This window comes from Narcine bancroftii, chromosome 3 (assembly GCF_036971445.1).
Source record: "Narcine bancroftii isolate sNarBan1 chromosome 3, sNarBan1.hap1, whole genome shotgun sequence".
NCBI lineage: Eukaryota > Metazoa > Chordata > Chondrichthyes > Torpediniformes > Narcinidae > Narcine > Narcine bancroftii.
In genome coordinates this window covers 109,621,166-109,640,488 of record NC_091471.1, presented here as the reverse complement: position 1 = coordinate 109,640,488, position 19,323 = coordinate 109,621,166, and the positions used below count along the sequence as shown (strand labels likewise).

The 19,323-nt window shown below is 42.1% G+C and overlaps 1 protein-coding gene across 10 annotated transcripts in view; it reads left to right on the top strand.

The window, feature by feature from the left end:
* tmem33 (transmembrane protein 33) overlaps positions 1-18,013 on the top strand; it is a 46,147-nt gene extending 28,134 nt beyond the window's left edge. For all 10 annotated transcript variants that reach the window (XM_069924800.1, XM_069924797.1, XM_069924795.1 and 7 more), the window contains 3 exons: positions 11,759-11,892; positions 12,035-12,118; positions 16,790-18,013. In XM_069924800.1, the coding sequence (XP_069780901.1) occupies positions 11,759-11,892; positions 12,035-12,118; positions 16,790-16,919 (348 nt within the window). In that variant the 3' untranslated portion in view covers positions 16,920-18,013. The remainder of the gene's footprint in view (positions 1-11,758; positions 11,893-12,034; positions 12,119-16,789) is intronic.
* The last annotated feature ends 1,310 nt before the right edge of the window (positions 18,014-19,323 follow it).

Genomic DNA, 19,323 nt, shown 5'->3' with positions numbered 1-19,323 from the left:
AGAGGGAGGGGATAGATTGCATGTAGTTTCTAGTTTTTTCCCCTTTTTTCACTTTTCTATTTGGCTTAACTCTGTAAACGCGTTTTACAGATCAAATCAAATTATTTTCTCTTTTTTTAAGGAATTGCCAACTTAGTTTTATCTTTTTTTCTTTTTGTGTGATTACCTGTATACAAATGATTTGCTATGTGCTTTCTTTTCTAAAACTCTAGGTAAGCTTATATGTTAAACTTGATCAAAATATTTTAAAACAAAATGGACTGGATTAGTCTTGGAGAGGCAGAGTTGAACCTTGTATAGTGAGATCCTGAGTGACGAGTAAAATTGGAAAGTTGGTAAAAATGGGCAGCAAAATAAGAGATAAATTTAATCCTGAGAAGTGTGAGGTGATCCATTTTGAAGAGTGACAAGAGCAGGGTATACAATAAGGCTAAGATTTTTAAAAAATGGTTGTATCTTAGGAAATGTTGGAAACAGTGCACCTTGGCGTACATGTCCAAGGATCCCTGAAATCTACAGCACAGGTGGAGAAATTATTTCAAAGGTGGCATCTTTGTTTCACCTTTTTCACTCCATATTAGACATTTGCCTTGATTAGCCAGGGCAAAGAATGCAAGACTAAGGAGGTTATGATGCTATTATATAAAATATTTAGGCCACATTTGGAGTATTGTTTGCCGTTCTCCCGAAATTATAGAAAGAATGTGATTGCACTAAAGGATGTTCAGTCAAGGTTTACCAGGGCTTTCCCATGGATGGAGCATTTCAATCGTGTGGTGGGACTGAAGAGGTTGGGCATGTTTTCTTTGGAGAGAATGTTGGAGGATCTTAAGAAGACTTGGGTTTCAGGTTCGAAGTAATACAGTATGCTTTCGGTTATCCAGAAAGCTTGGGACAGGATGTTTTTCAGTTAACTGGATTTTTCAGATAACTGAATAATGGCATTAAGCAGCCCAGTAGCATCAGCAGAATACTTGTATTGACCATTTCTGATCCCTGTCACCTCCCCACACCTGCCGCCATCACTGATCCCTGACACCTCCCCACCACTGTCCCCACACCTGCCCGGGAGCCCGAGGTCCTCGCTCTTGCCCAGATGATGTCAGAGAACCAAGTACCAAGTAAGAAGAATGGGGAGAGGAGAGAGAGAGAAGAGAGGGAGGGAGAGAGAGAGAAAGAGAGGGAGGGAGAGAGAGAGAAGAGAGGGAGGGAGAGAGAGAGAAAGAGAGGGAGGGAGAGAGAGAGAAAGAGAGGGAGGGAGAGAGAGAGAAAGAGAGGGAGGGAGAGAGAGAGAAAGAGAGGGAGGGAGAGAGAGAGAAAGAGAGGGAGGGAGAGAGAGAGAAAGAGAGGGAGGGAGAGAGAGAGAAGAGAGGGAGGGAGAGAGAGGGGAGAGGGAGAGAGAGGGGAGAGGGAGAGAGAGGGGAGAGGGAGAGAGAGGGGAGAGGGAGAGAGAGGGGAGAGGGAGAGAGAGGGAGAGGAGAGAGAGGGAGAGGAGAGAGGGGAGAGGGAGAGAGAGGGGAGAGGGAGAGAGAGGGGAGAGGGAGAGAGAGGGGAGAGGGAGAGAGAGGGGAGAGGGAGAGAGAGGGAGAGGGAGAGAGAGGGGAGAGGGAGAGAGAGGGGAGAGGGAGAGAGAGGGGAGAGGGAGAGAGAGGGGAGAGGGAGAGAGAGGGGAGAGGGAGAGAGAGGGGAGAGGGAGAGAGAGGGGAGAGGGAGAGAGAGGGAGAGGAGAGAGAGGGGAGAGGGAGAGAGAGGGGAGAGGGAGAGAGAGGGGAGAGGGAGAGAGAGGGAGAGGAGAGAGAGGGGAGAGGGAGAGAGAGGGGAGAGGGAGAGAGAGGGGAGAGGGAGAGAGAGGGGAGAGGGAGAGAGAGGGGAGAGGGAGAGAGAGGGGAGAGGGAGAGAGAGGGGAGAGGGAGAGAGAGGGGAGAGGGAGAGAGAGGGGAGAGGGAGAGAGAGGGGAGAGGGAGAGAGAGGGGAGAGGGAGAGAGAGGGAGAGGGAGAGAGAGGGGAGAGGGAGAGAGAGGGGGAGAGGGAGAGAGAGGGGAGAGGGAGAGAGAGGGGAGAGGGAGAGAGAGGGGAGAGGGAGAGAGAGGGGAGAGGGAGAGAGAGGGGAGAGGGAGAGAGAGGGGAGAGGGAGAGAGAGGGGAGAGGGAGAGAGAGGGGAGAGGGAGAGAGAGGGGAGAGGGAGAGAGAGGGGAGAGGAGAGAGAGGGAGAGGGAGAGAGAGGGGAGAGGGAGAGAGAGGGGAGAGGGAGAGAGAGGGGAGAGGGAGAGAGAGGGGAGAGGGAGAGAGAGGGGAGAGGGAGAGAGAGGGGAGAGGGAGAGAGAGGGGAGAGGGAGAGAGAGGGGAGAGGGAGAGAGAGGGGAGAGGGAGAGAGAGGGGAGAGGGAGAGAGAGGGGAGAGGAGAGAGGGAGGGGAGAGGGAGGGAGGGAGAGGGGAGGGAGAGGGGAGGGGAGAGGGGAGGGGAGAGGGGAGAGGGAGGGGAGAGGGAGGGGAGAGGGAAGAGGGAGGGGAGAGGGAGGGGAGAGGGAGGGGAGAGGGAAGAGGGAGGGAGAGGGAAGAGGGAGGGGAGAGGGAAGAGGGGAGGGGAGAGGGAGAGAGGGGAGGGAGAGGGAAGAGGGGAGGGGAGAGGGAAGAGGGGAGGGAGAGGGAAGAGGGGAGGGGAGAGGGAAGAGGGGAGGGGAGAGGGAAGAGGGGAGGGGAGAGGGAAGAGGGGAGGGGAGAGGAAGAGGGGAGGGGAGAGGGAAGAGGGGAGGGGAGAGGGGAAGAGGGGAGGGAGAGGGAAGAGGGAGGGAGAGGAAGAGGGAGGGGAGAGGGAAGAGGGAGGGGAGAGGGAAGAGGGGAGGGGAGAGGGAAGAGGGGAGGGGAGAGGGAAGAGGGGAGGGGAGAGGGAAGAGGGGAGGGAGGGAAGAGGGGAGGGAGAGGGAAGAGGGGAGAGGGAAGAGGGAAGAGGGGAGAGGGAAGAGGGGAGGGGAGAGGGAAGAGGGGAGGGAGAGGGAAGAGGGGAGGGGAAGAGGGGAGAGGGGAGGGGAGAGGGGAGAGGGGAGGGGAGGAGGGAGAGGGGAGGGGAGAGGGGAGAGGAGAGGGAGGAAGAGGGAGGAGGGAAGAGGGAGAGGGGAGAGGAAGAGGGGAGGGGAGAGGGAAGAGGGGAGGGGAGAGGAAGAGGGGAGGGGAGAGGGAAGAGGGGAGGGGAGAGGGAAGAGGGAGGGGAGAGGGAAGAGGGGAGGGGAGAGGGAAGAGGGAGGGAGAGGGGAGGAGAGGGAGGGAGAGGGGAGAGGGGAGGGGAGAGGGAAGAGGGGAGGGGAGAGGGAAGAGGGGAGGGGAGAGGGAAGAGGGAGGGGAGAGGGAAGAGGGAGGGGAGAGGGAAGAGGGAGAGGGAGAGGGAAGAGGGGAGGGGAGAGGGAAGAGGGGAGGGGAGAGGGAAGAGGGGAGGGAGAGGGAAGAGGGGAGGGGAGAGGGAAGAGGGGAGGGGAGAGGGAAGAGGGGAGGGGAGAGGGAAGAGGGAGGGGAGAGGGAAGAGGGGAGGGGAGAGGGAAGAGGGGAGGGGAGAGGGAAGAGGGGAGGGGAGAGGGAAGAGGGAGGGGAGAGGGAAGAGGGGAGGGGAGAGGGAAGAGGGGAGGGGAGAGGAAGAGGGGAGGGGAGAGGGAAGAGGGGAGGGAGAGGAAGAGGGGAGGGGAGAGGGAGGGGAGAGGGGAGAGGGGAGGGGAGAGGAGAGGGAAGAGGGGAGGGGAGAGGGAAGAGGGGAGGGGAGAGGGAAGAGGGAGGGGAGAGGGAAGAGGGGAGGGGAGAGGGAAGAGGGGAGGGGAGAGGGAAGAGGGGAGGGGAGAGGGAAGAGGGAAGAGGGGAGAGGAAGAGGGAGGGAGAGGAAGAGGGGAGGGGAGAGGGAAGAGGGGAGGGGAGAGGGAAGAGGGGAGGGGAGAGGGAAGAGGGGAGGGGAGAGGAAGAGGGGAGGGGAGAGGGAAGAGGGAGGGGAGAGGAAGAGGGGAGGGGAGAGGGAAGAGGGAGGGGAGAGGGAAGAGGGGAGGGGAGAGGGAAGAGGGGAGGGGAGAGGGAAGAGGGGAGGGAGAGGGAAGAGGGTCGAGGGGAGAGGGGAGAGGGAGGGGAGAGGGGAGAGGGGAGGGGAGAGGGGAGAGGGGAGGGAGAGGGGAGAGGGGAGGGGAGAGGGAGAGGGGAGGGGGAGGGAGAGGGGAGGGAGAGGGAGGAGGGGGATCATAATGTATAAATGTTAGAATTTTTGAGATTGATATATCTAGTACAGTGTCTAATATTTGATAAATGTCTTGTGAATTCATACTTAAAACCTCCCCACTTGTAAAAAGGCAGAAGATCTGGGAAAAATGTAAATATTGTATTAAGTGGCATCACAGTGCACTATATTGCCTTAATGCCACTTGACATCTATTTCTTAGTTTGAGAAACATTAATTGCAATAGTTAAAATTTGGGAAGTAGCCATTTTTAACCAACCTTGATTTCTACATGTTGAAACTTGAATGCAAATTAACTTGACTAACTAGATTTTTCAAAACCATAAGCGACTAGAATGTTTTTCCCTTTGAATGAGATTTGACCGCAGAGTTTGCATGAGTCATTTTCTATACTGTGGTTGAGATGTCAATAACTTATTATGTACTTAATAAATGCTGTATGTATACCATTTCTGGGTTTGGAGTTGGATGGGGGTGGGTGCAGAGAGAAAATCTTCCATTTGGACACTTGATAAATGCATGACTAATGGGCAATTTCCATCAGTACATGCTCTTGATGTTCTTGCAAATGATGGCTGCCCACCTTGAACTGCTGCTGTCCCATTGATCAAGGTAGTCCAATTGTGTTATTGGGTCAAACGTTCAAGGATTGAGCCAGTGTTGATTAAGTTTTGCAGCGTATTTCCAAGCCAGTGTATCTTTGAGGGGAACAGCATCTGGTGTTCTCATGCACCCTTGCTTTCTGTTGCTGGACCTGTACACATCTAGGTAAGTGTGAGTATTTCATCACACCTCTGACTTCCAGGAGGTAGAACAATTGGGGTGCCACAAGATGATTTGCTTACTGCTACTTAGTACATGACTTACTGCAGACAATTTTTTTAATATATAGCTCTTCCAGTTGAATTGCTGGTCAAAAGTGATTATATCAATATGTTGATGGAGGATTTGGTAATGGAATTAAATATCAATTCAAAACTTTCTTTGAGGTGATTTATACCTCGCAGTTTTGCGATTTTTGCATATTACTTGCTATTTATCAACCCTTGCATGACATTGTGTATGATTGTAGCATGCAGACATGGACATTAGTTTTCTGAAGATGTATGAAAGGATTTTGTGCAATTTTCAGTGAGGATCCTAAATTCTGATGTAATAAGAAGTTGCCTTCAGGAGCTCCTACAAGGCTGTCCTAGATCTAGCTTCTTCAGACGGGCGTGGGGGGGTGGGGGAGGAGCGGCTCTTACAATTCCATCCATTATTGTTCTTCCTCATGATGTGTATTGATTTTGGTTTTATCAAGGGTCTTTTATGTTACACTTAACCTAATTCTGTTTTTATTAATAAAGGACTATCACTTCAATTCAGCTGTCTTTGCCCATCAGTTGTTTAACTGTACACCACCATTAAAAGATAGATGTGACAGGACTGCGCAGCTGTAATTTGATCTATTGATTCAGTTAGCTCTATGTGTTGTATGGTTTTCATGTTCAAGTTGGTACGTATGATTAAATGTAGATTTGTGTTCCAATTGAAACCTGGGTTGATCTCCAACCCTCATTATTGTAAAAGAAGTTCCAAATTGTCATGGTGTACGTTGATGCAATGATCAGCAGCTTCTCATAGATGACCAGATTTGAGATTTTCTCTCATTTCTGGTAATCAAAAAAAACTAATTCTTGCAGCTTGTTTGCTCTAAGACCATCAGACCATAAGTTATAGGAGCAGATGTAGGCCATTCATCTTGTCGAGTCTGCTCTGCCATTCCATTATGAGCTGATCCATTCTCCCATTCCCCTACCTTCTCCCCATGACCTTTGATTTAATACCCTGAATATTCACATACTGTACCTAACGATCTCTGCCTTAAATGCATCCAACCACCTGCCCTCCTCAGCTGTCTATGGCAGCAAATTCAAGGTTCACCACTCTCTGGCTAAAGGCATTCATAACATAACATATAACATAACAATTACAGCACGGAAACAGGCCATTAGGCCCTTCTAGTCCGCACCGAACCAAACACCCCTTTCTAGTCCCACCTCCCCGCACAATGCCCATAACCCTCCATCTTCTTCTCATCCATATACCTGTCCAACCTTTTCTTAAATAATACAATTGACTCCGCCGCCACTATTTCTCCCGGAAGATCATTCCACACGGCTACCACTCTCTGAGTAAAGAAGTTCCCCCTCATGTTACCTCTAAACCTCTGCCCCTTCATTCTTAACTCATGTCCTCTTGTTTTAATCTTTCCTCCTCTTAACGGAAATAGTCTATCCACATCCACTCTGTCTATCCCTTTCATAATCTTAAATACTTCTATCAAATCCCCTCTCAACCTTCTACACTCCAAAGAATAAAGACCTAATCTGTCCAATCTCTCCCTATACTCTAGATGCTTAAACCCAGGTAACATTCTGGTAAACCTTCTCTGCACTCTCTCCACTCTGTTTATATCCTTCCTATAATTAGGCGACCAGAACTGCACACAGAACTCCAAATTAGGCCGCACCAACGTCTTATACAATCTCAACTTCACCTCCCAACTCCTATATTCCATGCAATGATTGATAAAGGCCAGTATACTAAAAGCCTTCTTCACCACCCTATTCACGTGAGTTTCTACCTTCAGGGAATGATGTACCGTCACTCCTAAATCTTTCTGCTCTTCTGTATTCCTCAATGCTCTCCCATTTACCACGTATGTCCTATTCTGATTCTTCTTACCAAAATGAAGCACCTCACACTTATCAGCATTAAACTCCATCTGCCATTTTTCAGCCCACTTTTCTAAGCAGCCCAAATCCCTCTGCAATCCTTGAAAACCTTCTTCATTATCCACTATTCCACCTATCTTAGTATCGTCTGCATATTTACTAATCCAATTCACCACCCCATCATCTAGATCATTAATGTATATAACGAACAACAATGGGCCCAACACAGATCCCTGAGGCACACCACTGGTCACCGGCCTCCAACCTGACCGACAATTATCCACTACCACTCTCTGGCCTCTCCCTTTCAGCCAATGTTCAATCCATTTGACTATCTTAAAATTTATACCTAAAGACTGCACCTTCCTAACTAACCTTCCATGTGGTACCTTATCGAAGGCCTAACTGAAGTCCATATAGACAACATCCACTGCGCTACCCTCATCCACATTCCTAGTCACCTCTTCAAAAAATTCAATCAGATTGGTCAAACATGACCTTCCTCCCACAAATCCATGTTGAGTGCACCTGATCAGACCCTGTCTATCCAGATGTTTATAAGTACTATCTCTAAGAATTTTCTCCATTAATTTACCTACCACAGACGTCAAACTTACAGGCTGATAGTTGCCAGGCTTCCTCCTTGAACCCTTTTTAAATAATGGAACCACATGCGCAATGCACCAATCCTCCGGCACTATCCCCATATCTAATGACATTTGGAAAATTACCGCCAGAGCTTCTGCTATTTCCTCCTTCACTTCTCTCAGTGTCCTGGGGAAGATCCCGTCTGGTCCCGGAGACTTATCCACCTTTATCTTCTTAAAAAGCCTTAAAACTACACCTTTTGTAATCTCTATATTCCCCATATTTACCCAATTTGCTTTTTTTATCTCACATCTCCCAATATTTAAATGGGCGCCCTTCAATCCTGAAGTTGTGCCCTCTTGTCCTTGACTCGTCTACCATGAGAAACAATTTGCCGCATCTACTCTAAGGCTTTCAACGTTCAAATTGCTTCTGAGGACTCTCTATTCTTCTGAACTCCAAGGAGTACAGTCCAAAAGCAATTGTTTCTCAAATGCTAATCCCTTCATTCCAGGAATCATTCTTGTGAATCTTCTCTGAACCCTTTCTAATTCCAATACATCCTTCTCTAAATAAGGACCCCAAAAACTAACTCCGTGAGACCTCACCAGTGCCTTATAAAGCCTCAACGTCCCATTCCTGCTCTCGTAACCTATTCCTCTTTATAAGAATGTCAACCTTACATTTCTCGACTCAAGCTGGAGGCTAACCTTTAATGTGTTTTGCATGAGGATTCCCAAGTCCCTTTGCACCTTTTGAATTTTCTCCCCTTCCAAAAGAGTCTGCCCTTTTATTCCAAAGTACATAACCATATTTCTTCTTTCCCCAATCTATTAATCTGTTTAAATCTCAACGTAACCTCAGTTTTCTCCTCATTACCTGCCCCTCCACTAATCTCTGTATCATCTGCAAAATTGGCCACAAAGCCTTTTATTCCAAAATCCAAATCATCAGCACGCAATGTAAAAACAAAAGTGGCTCCAACAACAAATCCTGTGATACATCACTGATGACCAGCAGCCAACCAGACTAGGACCCCTTTATTCCCACTGTTTCCTGCCAATCAGCCAATTTGCTACCAGTGCAGGTATCTTGCCTGTAATTCAATGGGCTATCATTTTGTGAAACACTCTTAGGTGCAGCACCTTGTGAAAAGCCTTTTGAAAACCCAAATATACAACATTCACTGCATGTCTTTTGTCTCGACTGCTTGTGGTTTCATCAAAAAATTGCAGTAGGATTGTCGGGCAAGATTTTTCTTTGAGGAAATCATGCTGACTTCGGCCTATCTTTTAATCATCTCTGCCAGCTTCCCAACCACTGATGTTAGGCTAACATGTTTATAATTTTCTTTCTGCTGCCTCCCTTTTTTAATAGCAGAGTGTCTTGCAATTTTCTAGTCCCCTGGAACCATGCCAAAATCCAGTGATTCCTGAAAGATTATTACTAGTGGCTCCACAATCTCTATAACTTCTTTCAGAACCCGAGGGTGCATTCCAACTTGTCCAGGAGACTTCTCTACCCTTAGACCTTTCAGCTTCCCAAGCATCTCTTTGGTGATCATGACTGCACTTACCTCTCTTCCTTGACACCCTTGGAAGTCTGGTATATTGCTAAGGTCTTCCATAGCAAAGACTGATGTAAAATGCTCATTGTTCCTCTGCCATTTCCTTGTCTCCTATTATTATTTCTCCAGCTTCATTTTCTGTTAATCTTGTATCTACTCTTGTCTCTTAATTCTTAACATTTAAAAAAAGCTTTTGGTATCCTTTTTGATATTACTTGCTAGCTTCCTTTTAAAGTTCATCTTTTACTTCCTAATGACCTTGGTTGTCTTCTATATGCTTTTACAAGTCCTCCATATTCCCATTAATTTTTGCTTCAGTATAGTTATGCAAGCCAGCCATGTGAATGCCCTCTTTGTGCATTCCTCTTTAAGTATTAATTTCTTTATTCTATTTTTGTACCTTTTAATTCCCCTTTTTGTAATTAAAAAAAAATTAGATATGCAGTATGGTAACAGGCTCCTTTTACCCATTGTCAGTGCTGCCCAGTACACCCATGTGACCAGTTAACCTACTAACCCTGTATGCCTTTGGAATATGGGTGGAAACAGGAGCACACAGAGGAAATCCAGACAGATCTAGAAGAACTTTCAAACTCCTTACAGACAGTGTCAGATTTGAACTCTGGTCACTGGTGCTGTTAATAGTATTGCACCAACCATGGTGCTCTGTTTTGGTTCTTCTGCATTGGGAGTTTTCCTGCATTATTATTATTTTTATCTGTTCACCCTTGGGAGTCGGGTACTAAATATTCTCAAAGTATGGGGAAAAAAATAACTCAGTGGGACTTTTACAAGCATTTTGGATGGAGGAACAGACTGGGTAAAAGTTTTGATATTTTTATTGTCCTAAATGATTTCAACTAATATCTGCACAAATTTTCCAGATTTCAGATGATTGGATTTGTAATAGAAATCATACATCCTAATACCATCTTTGCATTTTGAGAGTTTAAAATCTCTTTTTTTACATATATAAAACAAGATGGTGAAAATTGAAGTGGTTATTGTCATAAATATACAATAGATTCAGTAATAGAATTTGGGAAAGAAATTTTACATGCCTTTGACTCTAGCCTATACATGGCTCTGGCCTCACACCAAATGCTGACTTTGAGCTTTTGAAAATAGTAATCACAGAATTACCCATCAATTCACAAGATGGGTCCAAGTGCAAATGGAGATGGGCAAAAAAAATGTTGATATTCACTGAGATTTGCATTTCGGAAATGCATTTAAAAATGTGTTAATGTCAAAGTAACTATTTCCTTGCAGCATATTGATTTGCCTCATTGTGTGATTGTGGTAGTTGTAAAATTTGTGTTAAGATGGTAGAGAGCACAATTTGTCTCCCAACTCTTCTAGATTCTCGTGTCAAGAGTGGATACTAGATAAACATGCAACTGTTCTTGAGAACCATGGGCAGAGTGCTTTTTTCCAAAAAAAAGTCTGTTGAGGACAGAAAGTAAAAATTAAGAGGCTTAAACTACTTTTGAATGCTTTGCAAATATTTAGTGTAGACTTTAGATTTGCAGCACTTGGAACTTGAATATGTATTTAATTCTATGAATGCAGAAATCTAATGCATTTATTTTCATAATTCTTTCATTACACCCAGAATTATACTGGAATTAGGATAGTGTGGTCTTTGGAGTTTTTGTATTTCTTTCATTGAGATTACAGCTGAATAAGGAAAGAAATGGCAACTTATGTTGGTTATGATCAGGTGATGTACTAATAACAGGGATGATATATGAATATTGAACATAGATTTGCTGTTTTTAAAATTTTCTAAATACAAGTCTGAGCAATTTTTTCCCCCTCTCAAGGCTGTTATTAACCAAGGATATCTTGTCCTCTTATTGAAGTACTTCCTTTTGATTTAATTCAAAACCACAATAGGACTCGCATGTATGCTGGGTTTTCTCAGATTTCTTCTGCTACTGAACCAGATCAGATTTGGAGCTTGTTACAAGATTGTGTCCTTGACCTTCTTTCCCATTGCAGGAAATTATCCCAAGCTGAGCCACAATATTCATACAAATAGTGTTTGATGCAGTTAGGTTTTTCTTCACGCATTTTGTTTCCTTGACCCTAACCCAAATGGCCCATTTAACCTCCTTTACAGCACCTAAATCTGTCCTGTCTCAATCAATCAACTGAAACTTTCATCCATGTTTGTTGGTGCGTTTTGGACAGTTGTTCTATTGTTGCAGACTTCTGGATAGTAAACATTTCTGAGGCCTAAGTGAATATTTAAGAGGCCTATTTTATGTGTTTTCTTCTAAATATCCTAAGGAGAAGGGATTCATTGGAAAATTGGACCATATTTTTCAGTCCCTACATCAGAGTTGATTAACTCAGTAAAATAATTACTATCAGGTTTCTAAAGCACATTGTCGGGTAAAGGCTTGAATTGATTTGCTGCTATTTGGGTTCCCAGGGCTTAGAACTTCTTTAAAAGAAATATTCTGTTAAGAAGTGCAATTTTTTTTTAAAAAAGCAAGTCATTTTAATCTCAGTGAAATATAACCCAATTCAACCTGATAATTGTAAGTACCTTTACACTGGGATGGATTGCAGAGAATACTTTTTGGGTTTGAAGAGGACAGAGTGTAGAAGCATATGGAGAAGGTTAAAGGGAGGTCTACAGCAACTAACAACTCTTCCTGTTCCTTTCAGATCCTGGGTCCAGGTAGTTTAGCCTTTTTGAGGGCCATTTTGGATAAAATTTCATCCAATCAGCAGAATATTTTGAAGTTTATTGCATGCAATGAAATTTTCCTGATGCCTGCCACAGTCTTCATGCTGTTAAGGTAATGAATCTTAATGGGGATATTTGGGTACTTCTGACTTGTCATGTTAAATAGCAGAATTTTTTTAATTTTAAAAATCTAATTTGAATAAACAAGTACTAATGTATAAACATACTAATTTTGCATTTTTGCACCTTCATAGTGGTCATGGAAGTTTGTTGCAGCCTTTCATTTACTATAGATTTCTTGCGCTCCGATACTCCTCTCACAGAAACCCCTACTGTCGGTATGTATTTTTAGAGTGTTGTTAGTGCATTGGTTAAAAAAATTAATCAAACTTGACATGTATCCAGAGTTAAAAGGAATGATGTTACAAATTCTATTTAGAAATGCGAATGCAAAATGTCAGGAGTATAATTATAGGGCAAAGACTCGTACATAAAAATCCTTATATTGCATCTGTTCCATAACTGAGGATAATGACAAACTGAGTTTTGTTGGATAGTTTATTCAGAACTGGTGTTAATTTTATTCTGGGTATCTATTGCTTTGAAGAGGACCATTTTTGTTTAGTTTATTTTGTGGATGAAAGAATTTGTTTTCCTTGTGGTGATCTTTACCCCTGAAGACATCATCTTTAGATGTGATGATTCTCCAGTACTCCACTAAAAAAAATAAAGTTTAACCATTTGACTGTTTTTATGTCAAACTATTAATTGTTCTGTCACAAAACAACAAGAAATGAGTTTTCACCATGGCAATATGAACTATTGCCTTTGCTATAATTCAGCAGTTTTGACCGTCTGTTATGTTGAATCATTTCAAATTTCTACTCTGGCTAAAGAGAAATTATTTACCACTGTAAATTTGACATGAATTTGAACTCTCATCAAATCTCCTTTCGGCCTCCTGTGCTCAAAGGAGATCACCCAATGATTCTCCAGTCCATCCTTTGCTCATTCCTGGACCTATTGTAGGAATTATTTTTTTTACTTTGTTTCTTTAATCACTACATCCTTCCCAGACTGCAGTGACCAAAATTGGACCTAATGCTATAGCTCTGGCTTGCTCTATGATTTGTAGAAGTTTAACATAACCTCTGCCTCTGGTTTACGTGCATTTCCATTTATCTCTATTATCACTGCCTCAACTTCATTTTCCATGGCAAAGACTGATAAAATATATTTTTAAATTTTGCACCTTTTGGCTCATACATAGATCATCTCTTTTAGATGCTCTAATTGGTTCCAGCCTTTTAACTACTCACTAATGTGTCCATAAAAATATATAGTTCCATTGTCTGTTATTTGTCAGTCTATTCTTACAACCTGTCCTTGTTTATTTGCTTTCCCTTTGGAGCTGTGCATTCAATTGAATTCTTGTCAGGCTAATAATTTTCTACGTGCGCTTATGTTTGCTTTACCTTCGTTATCCCTCTGGTGAGTTTGGAGAATATAATGTTTAAATGTTTGCAGTGTCTTATATAGATAGTCGAAGTTTCAGATGTAGAGGGGAGTGCACAGCTGCACAGAACACCAAGTTTTCTGTGGGTTTGACATTATAATACCAATATCAATGCCTCTCTTAAGCTAACATCCCAAGCACTGAGGCTGTAATTACATTCATTTGGCACTAGGTCAGTCCATGTTGCACTTATCACATATTGCTTGTGTGCCAGGTGCCTGAAACAGAAACTGTTCCAATCTCAGTTATACCTAGAGATCACTAGGCAGAAGGAGGAAAAGTCTTCTGACTGGCTGCATCATGGCCTGGTATGGGGGTACCAATACCTTTGAATAGAAAGCCTGCAAAAGGTAATGGACACAGCCCAAAACATTGGCAAAACTCTTCCCACCGTTGAGAAAATCTACATGGAGAGCATCAGCAATCATCCAGGATGAACACCTCCCAGGGCAAGGTCTGTTCTTGCTGCTGCCATCAGAAAAGAAGTATTGGTGCCACAAGACTCATGCCACCAGATAAAGGAGCAGTTGTTGCCTCTTTGGCATCAACTCCTAAACAACAAACCCAATCAGAGACTCATTTGCCACTCTAGTATTCTTGTGCCTCCCTGTAATTTCCCTGCAAATTTACTCCCTTTGGAATGTTTGGAGTCTGTAGAAAAATCTGAGTAACAGTGCCCTTGTTATCAACTTCAACTAAATTGAGTTTATAACTGCTCTGGGACTCCCCTCTTGTCAGTTGTGCAATATGTTCTAGGTACTACCATCCTCTTCCCTTCTATCTATCCAGGATGCCCTTTAACTGAGAATATTAAATTTCTCAAAAAAGGTAATTTCTCCATTATCAATGCATTATGTTCCTTAATTTGTATTCTTAATTTGTTTTTTTAATTCAAAAGAGCATTTATGCTCAGTCAATATCACTAAACAGAATTTGTTGTTATTCCATTGTTATTTGTGGTCATTTAGCTGTAAACGGTGCTGTTTCAGACAGGATAGCAGTACCGATACTTAGTTATAAAGTGTTGCGATCATGAAAATATGAAGGAGGTTTTTTGGACGCACGTTACAGTGTCCTGAATCAAGGAATTTGGTTCCTTGTTGTCCAAATTTATAATTCCTGTAAGAAAATGTAGAATCAAGGAGTTTTTAATAATTGCTATTTATTTTCAAAAGTAAAATTCAACTTTAGATTATTCATGTGAATATTCTAGGATATTAATACATTCTTTATTTACAAAAAAAACTGAACACGGATATTTACCCTGGGATATTTACCCTGGGATATTTACCCTGGGATATTTACCCTGGGATATTTACCCTGGGATATTTACCCTGGGATATTTACCCTGGGATATTTACCCTGGGATATTTACCCTGGGATATTTACCCTGGGATATTTACCCTGGGATATTTACCCTGGGATATTTACCCTGGGATATTTACCCTGGGATATTTACCCTGGGATATTTACCCTGGGATATTTACCCTGGGATATTTACCCTGGGATATTTACCCTGGGATATTTACCCTGGGATATTTACCCTGGGATATTTACCCTGGGATATTTACCCTGGGATATTTACCCTGGGATATTTACCCTGGGATATTTACCCTGGGATATTTACCCTGGGATATTTACCCTGGGATATTTACCCTGGGATATTTACCCTGGGATATTTACCCTGGGATATTTACCCTGGGATATTTACCCTGGGATATTTACCCTGGGATATTTACCCTGGGATATTTACCCTGGGATATTTACCCTGGGATATTTACCCTGGGATATTTACCCTGGGATATTTACCCTGGGATATTTACCCTGGTGGCCTATTGTTGATGATTCTAACCTGGTCAGTTTAAACTCCATAAAACTCTAGCATTAGGAAAGGAATGAAAAGTATCATTAGTAATGTTATAGAAGCAGCATTTATTTAAGAATAACATGCTCACTGATTTTTCAGTTTAACTTGGCTGAATTTGCTTGACTTTTTAAAATTTCGACATACAGTACGATAACAGGCCATTTCATCCCACGAGTCTCAATTAAAGCCCAATTAACCTATACCCCCCCCCCCCCCGATATGTTTTGTGGTAGGAGGAAACTGGAGCCCCCAGGAAAAATCCACACAGTCATGGGGAGAATGTACAAACTCCTTACAGCACAGGATTCGAACTCCAGCCTGATTGCTGGCACTGTAAAGGCATTGCGCTAACTGCTACACCAACTGTGCTGCCCTAAATCATCTGATAATATTATTGCCTCCTTCCAAGTGTGGACAAAATTGAATTCTAAAGATGGTAGAAATGGCAGCCCTTGAGATCATAGCTGTATTCTAACAATATGGCATCAAAGGCCACTAATAAATCTAAAGTCAGGAGAAAAATTGCTCTAGCGGCTTACGGGCGCCGCACAAAGGAAAGTGGCTGTGTAAATTTGAGCTAAATTATTTCTCCTGGACAAGTGCAGTTCCGATACTTGACAAGTTAACAGTTTTGTCCAGAACATAGTATTATGCTTGATTAGTCATCCATCATCCTGATCATTCACTGCTTGGAATAGTACACCATTGGTTGTTGAGTGCACCATCTCTAAAATATCAGCATTCTTGGACAGTGCAACCTAAGCTGTTTAGTCCTCACAACCGAGGACAAGACACAGCAATGTCATCACTCACAACTTTAATTCCAAATTGCATGTTATTCTGAATTAGAAATGTATAATTGAGTCTTTTTCTTTGGATCTAAATCCTCAAATTCACTAAAATATCAGGTACAGTGCTTCCACCCTTAGCTTCTTGGGCTCCTTCTTGAAGCATGGGAGGCTGAGGGTGACCTTTTTTGAGGTTTATAAAATCATGAGGGGCACAGATAAGCATTCAGCATTTTTTTTCCTCCCACAGTAATTGAATCTAAAACTAGAAGGCATAGATTTAATTAAGGTGAGAGGGGAATAATTTAAAAAGGATCCAGGGTGCATCTTTTTCATGAAGGGTAGTGGTTACATGGAATGAGCTACCAGAAGTAGTAGAGGTAAGTATAATTCAAACATTTAAACAACATTTGGACCAGTACATGGATAGAAAATGTTTAGAAGGATATTGGCCGAACATAGGCAAATGGCCCTAGCTTGGGTACAACTTGGTTAGTATGGATGAGTTCAGCCAAGAACCTATTTCTACACTGTTAAACTGTCTCAAAGGTTGGACATGAGATAGCACCTTAAATGCCTTAGAAAAGGCTGAAGTAAATATGGGCCTTGTAGTTGTGCTCATTTTCTCTGAATTACAGTAATAATTATGAATGAAATGCAAAAAAAAAAACCTTGTGATTTTCATTAAATTGGAAATATTCTACTAACTAAAATTAGAAAAGTTATTTGATGTTTTTCTAGTTCTTGCTGCCATCTCTTGTTGCTAATTATAAAATTTAAAAATAAACGGAACTCTTCCAAGATGTTATTAACATTCTTACTTGTGATTGGTATACAGAACACTATTTTCGGAATTGAGAATGCTGTTGGAACATTTAATCATGAAACCTGCCTGCCCGGGATTTTTGCGAAACCTGTGTCTCAACTGCATTTCTTTTGTAAGTCGATTGGCTCCCACTGCAAATTGAAGTGGAAACAGCTCATTCTCTATGAAAGATAAATATGCTGAGCAACTGATTTATGTTGCTGGATTTTTTAAAATTCCCTTTTCATGTGAAATTTTATCTTTGAAGCAAAATTTGTTAAACTCAATTTCTGTTTTTGGTTAAATTGCTTTATTGAAGTGATTGGCTAATGTCATGAACAACTAAGAAATTGGTATTGGTTTTAATTTTTAACTGATTCAATGATGGTAGAATATTTACTTTTAGTCAGTGCAGGGAAAATGGAAAAATGACACTAAAGGTAATTGGTCTAGATGTGCACTTGGCCTTTGATTTTGTACTCACAACTTTGTATGGTGATTAATACTCAAGATATCCAATTCATTGAATGGCTGGATTACTTATCACTTAGTGCATACTGAAATTTTTGTGAAATCAAGCACCAATAAAATGGCACTGGATGCTCATCTGCACTCTTAAATCTCTGTTTCCCAAACAATCAGAATATCCAATGAATAGGCTTGCCAGAATGATTTTCAGGTAGCATAAATCAATTTGCAGTTAAATCGAGGTACCATTACTAAAATATGAACTCAACTTGTATTGTGGTCATGTCAGAACAAAATATTTAATGCTCACTGGAAATTTGAGCACTTTCAGTCTTGAAGAATGCACTCAAAATATGTTTCACATCATCTTGCATAAAAAGGATGTCAATTTTATAACTTTTTCAATATTTGAATGATGTATATTTAAGGCATGCAACTTTACCAGCAATTTACACTGAAATGATTGCATCTTAGTTAGCAAAATTCAATTCTTTCTACGAAGATCTGTATTGGTACACAATGTTCATGTTGATGAAATACAAGCTAAATTAGCTAGGAAATTTAAAATAAGCTTTTTTAAGATGTATGTTTAACATTTGAAACATAACAAACCAAATATTTATGTCACAAATTTCTCATTCCAACCAATGCAAGACTGACTATGATATTATCTAGTTTTTTTTAAAAGTTTCAACCCAGCTGTGGTATGTATTGTGGGGAATTTTATTGACTGAAGTTCCTGTATCTAATAAAGCTTAACATTGAAGTGGTTATCTTCCAACAAACCAATTACTTTTGTCATCCAATTTATTTTGCAGTTCAGTTGCCATTTCTACACTTCAATTTTCCTCCCATATTTCAGTCAGACTTTGAGGGTTTTTCTGCCAAGCTAAGATGACTAAATCTTTTGAAATATTGCTGTTTCTTAGCCAACACCTTATTGCAAATTCTGTACAAGTTAATATTTTGCCATAGTATATTTTGAGTATAAGACAATACTTAATGTTTTCTTTAAGTCATAAAGTTAAAAACAAAAACAGCTGCTTGATATTGGAATAAATGGAGAAAATGCTAGAAATATTACTGAGGAATTTCTGATCCTTTTAGCTTTATCCTCAATGCGTCTTATTCATTCTCAACTGTTGGAAAAAATCATGGGCCATGAAAATATTTATATGGTCAATCTCGCTTTTCCCTGAAATTTCAGTTTTTCAACAAGCTCATCAAAACTGTTGAAGCATGTGGGGCTGTATTTAGATGTATATGCTGTCCTTTACTTCACAAAGGCTGCTACAAATTAGTGTAATAACTTGAGAGACTGTATGATAGCGAATTCTCAGGCTTTATATTGTTATGAGCCAAAAGGACCCCAAATCCCAGCAGCAATAAACATTCACCAAGACAAGTGATTTTCAAAACAAGTTATTTTTAATCAACTTAAAACATGAAAATAGAATCAAACTTTAACTTCTCTCTATACATATACTAAACTATACTCTATACTAACACAAATTAACCCCCTTCTAATTCTAAGCGCACATTTATACAGTATGTGTGTAAATTCAAGAAAAGTACTTTGATTCAAAGTTCAATCTCACTTCTCCTTCTTCCAAGTTCTCTGGATGTATGCAACTCTTACACTGTGCGCAGAATTCAACATGTATAAAGTTCATCAGGCTTGAAAGGGAAATGTTTATCGCTCGGGAAGGTTCTTGTAGGGTTTGCAGAGAGAGATTTGTTGTTCCAGGATTTTCACAACTGAGGTACCACCATTAGTCACCTCAAGGTCTCACTGATGAAACTTGCCCCATCAGGGTTTTCCAGATGGTAACCTCTTTCTTTCAGGTTAAGTCAGAGCTCCTTCTGTTCCTCTTATTTGAAGAGAAACATCAGACAGATAGCACTTCCAGCCATCCACTGCTTTGGAACTTTTTATCAGATCTTCCTGGATTGCACTGTACAGTGTCCCACGCACACTGACTGAGAGCTTATTTTTCTCTCTCTCCACTTCCAGAAAGCCCATGTGACTCACTTGCAAACTCCCCACCTTCTCCAGCAAACAGGAGTTCGTTCTTCTGCTCCCATCTGTTAGATCAACA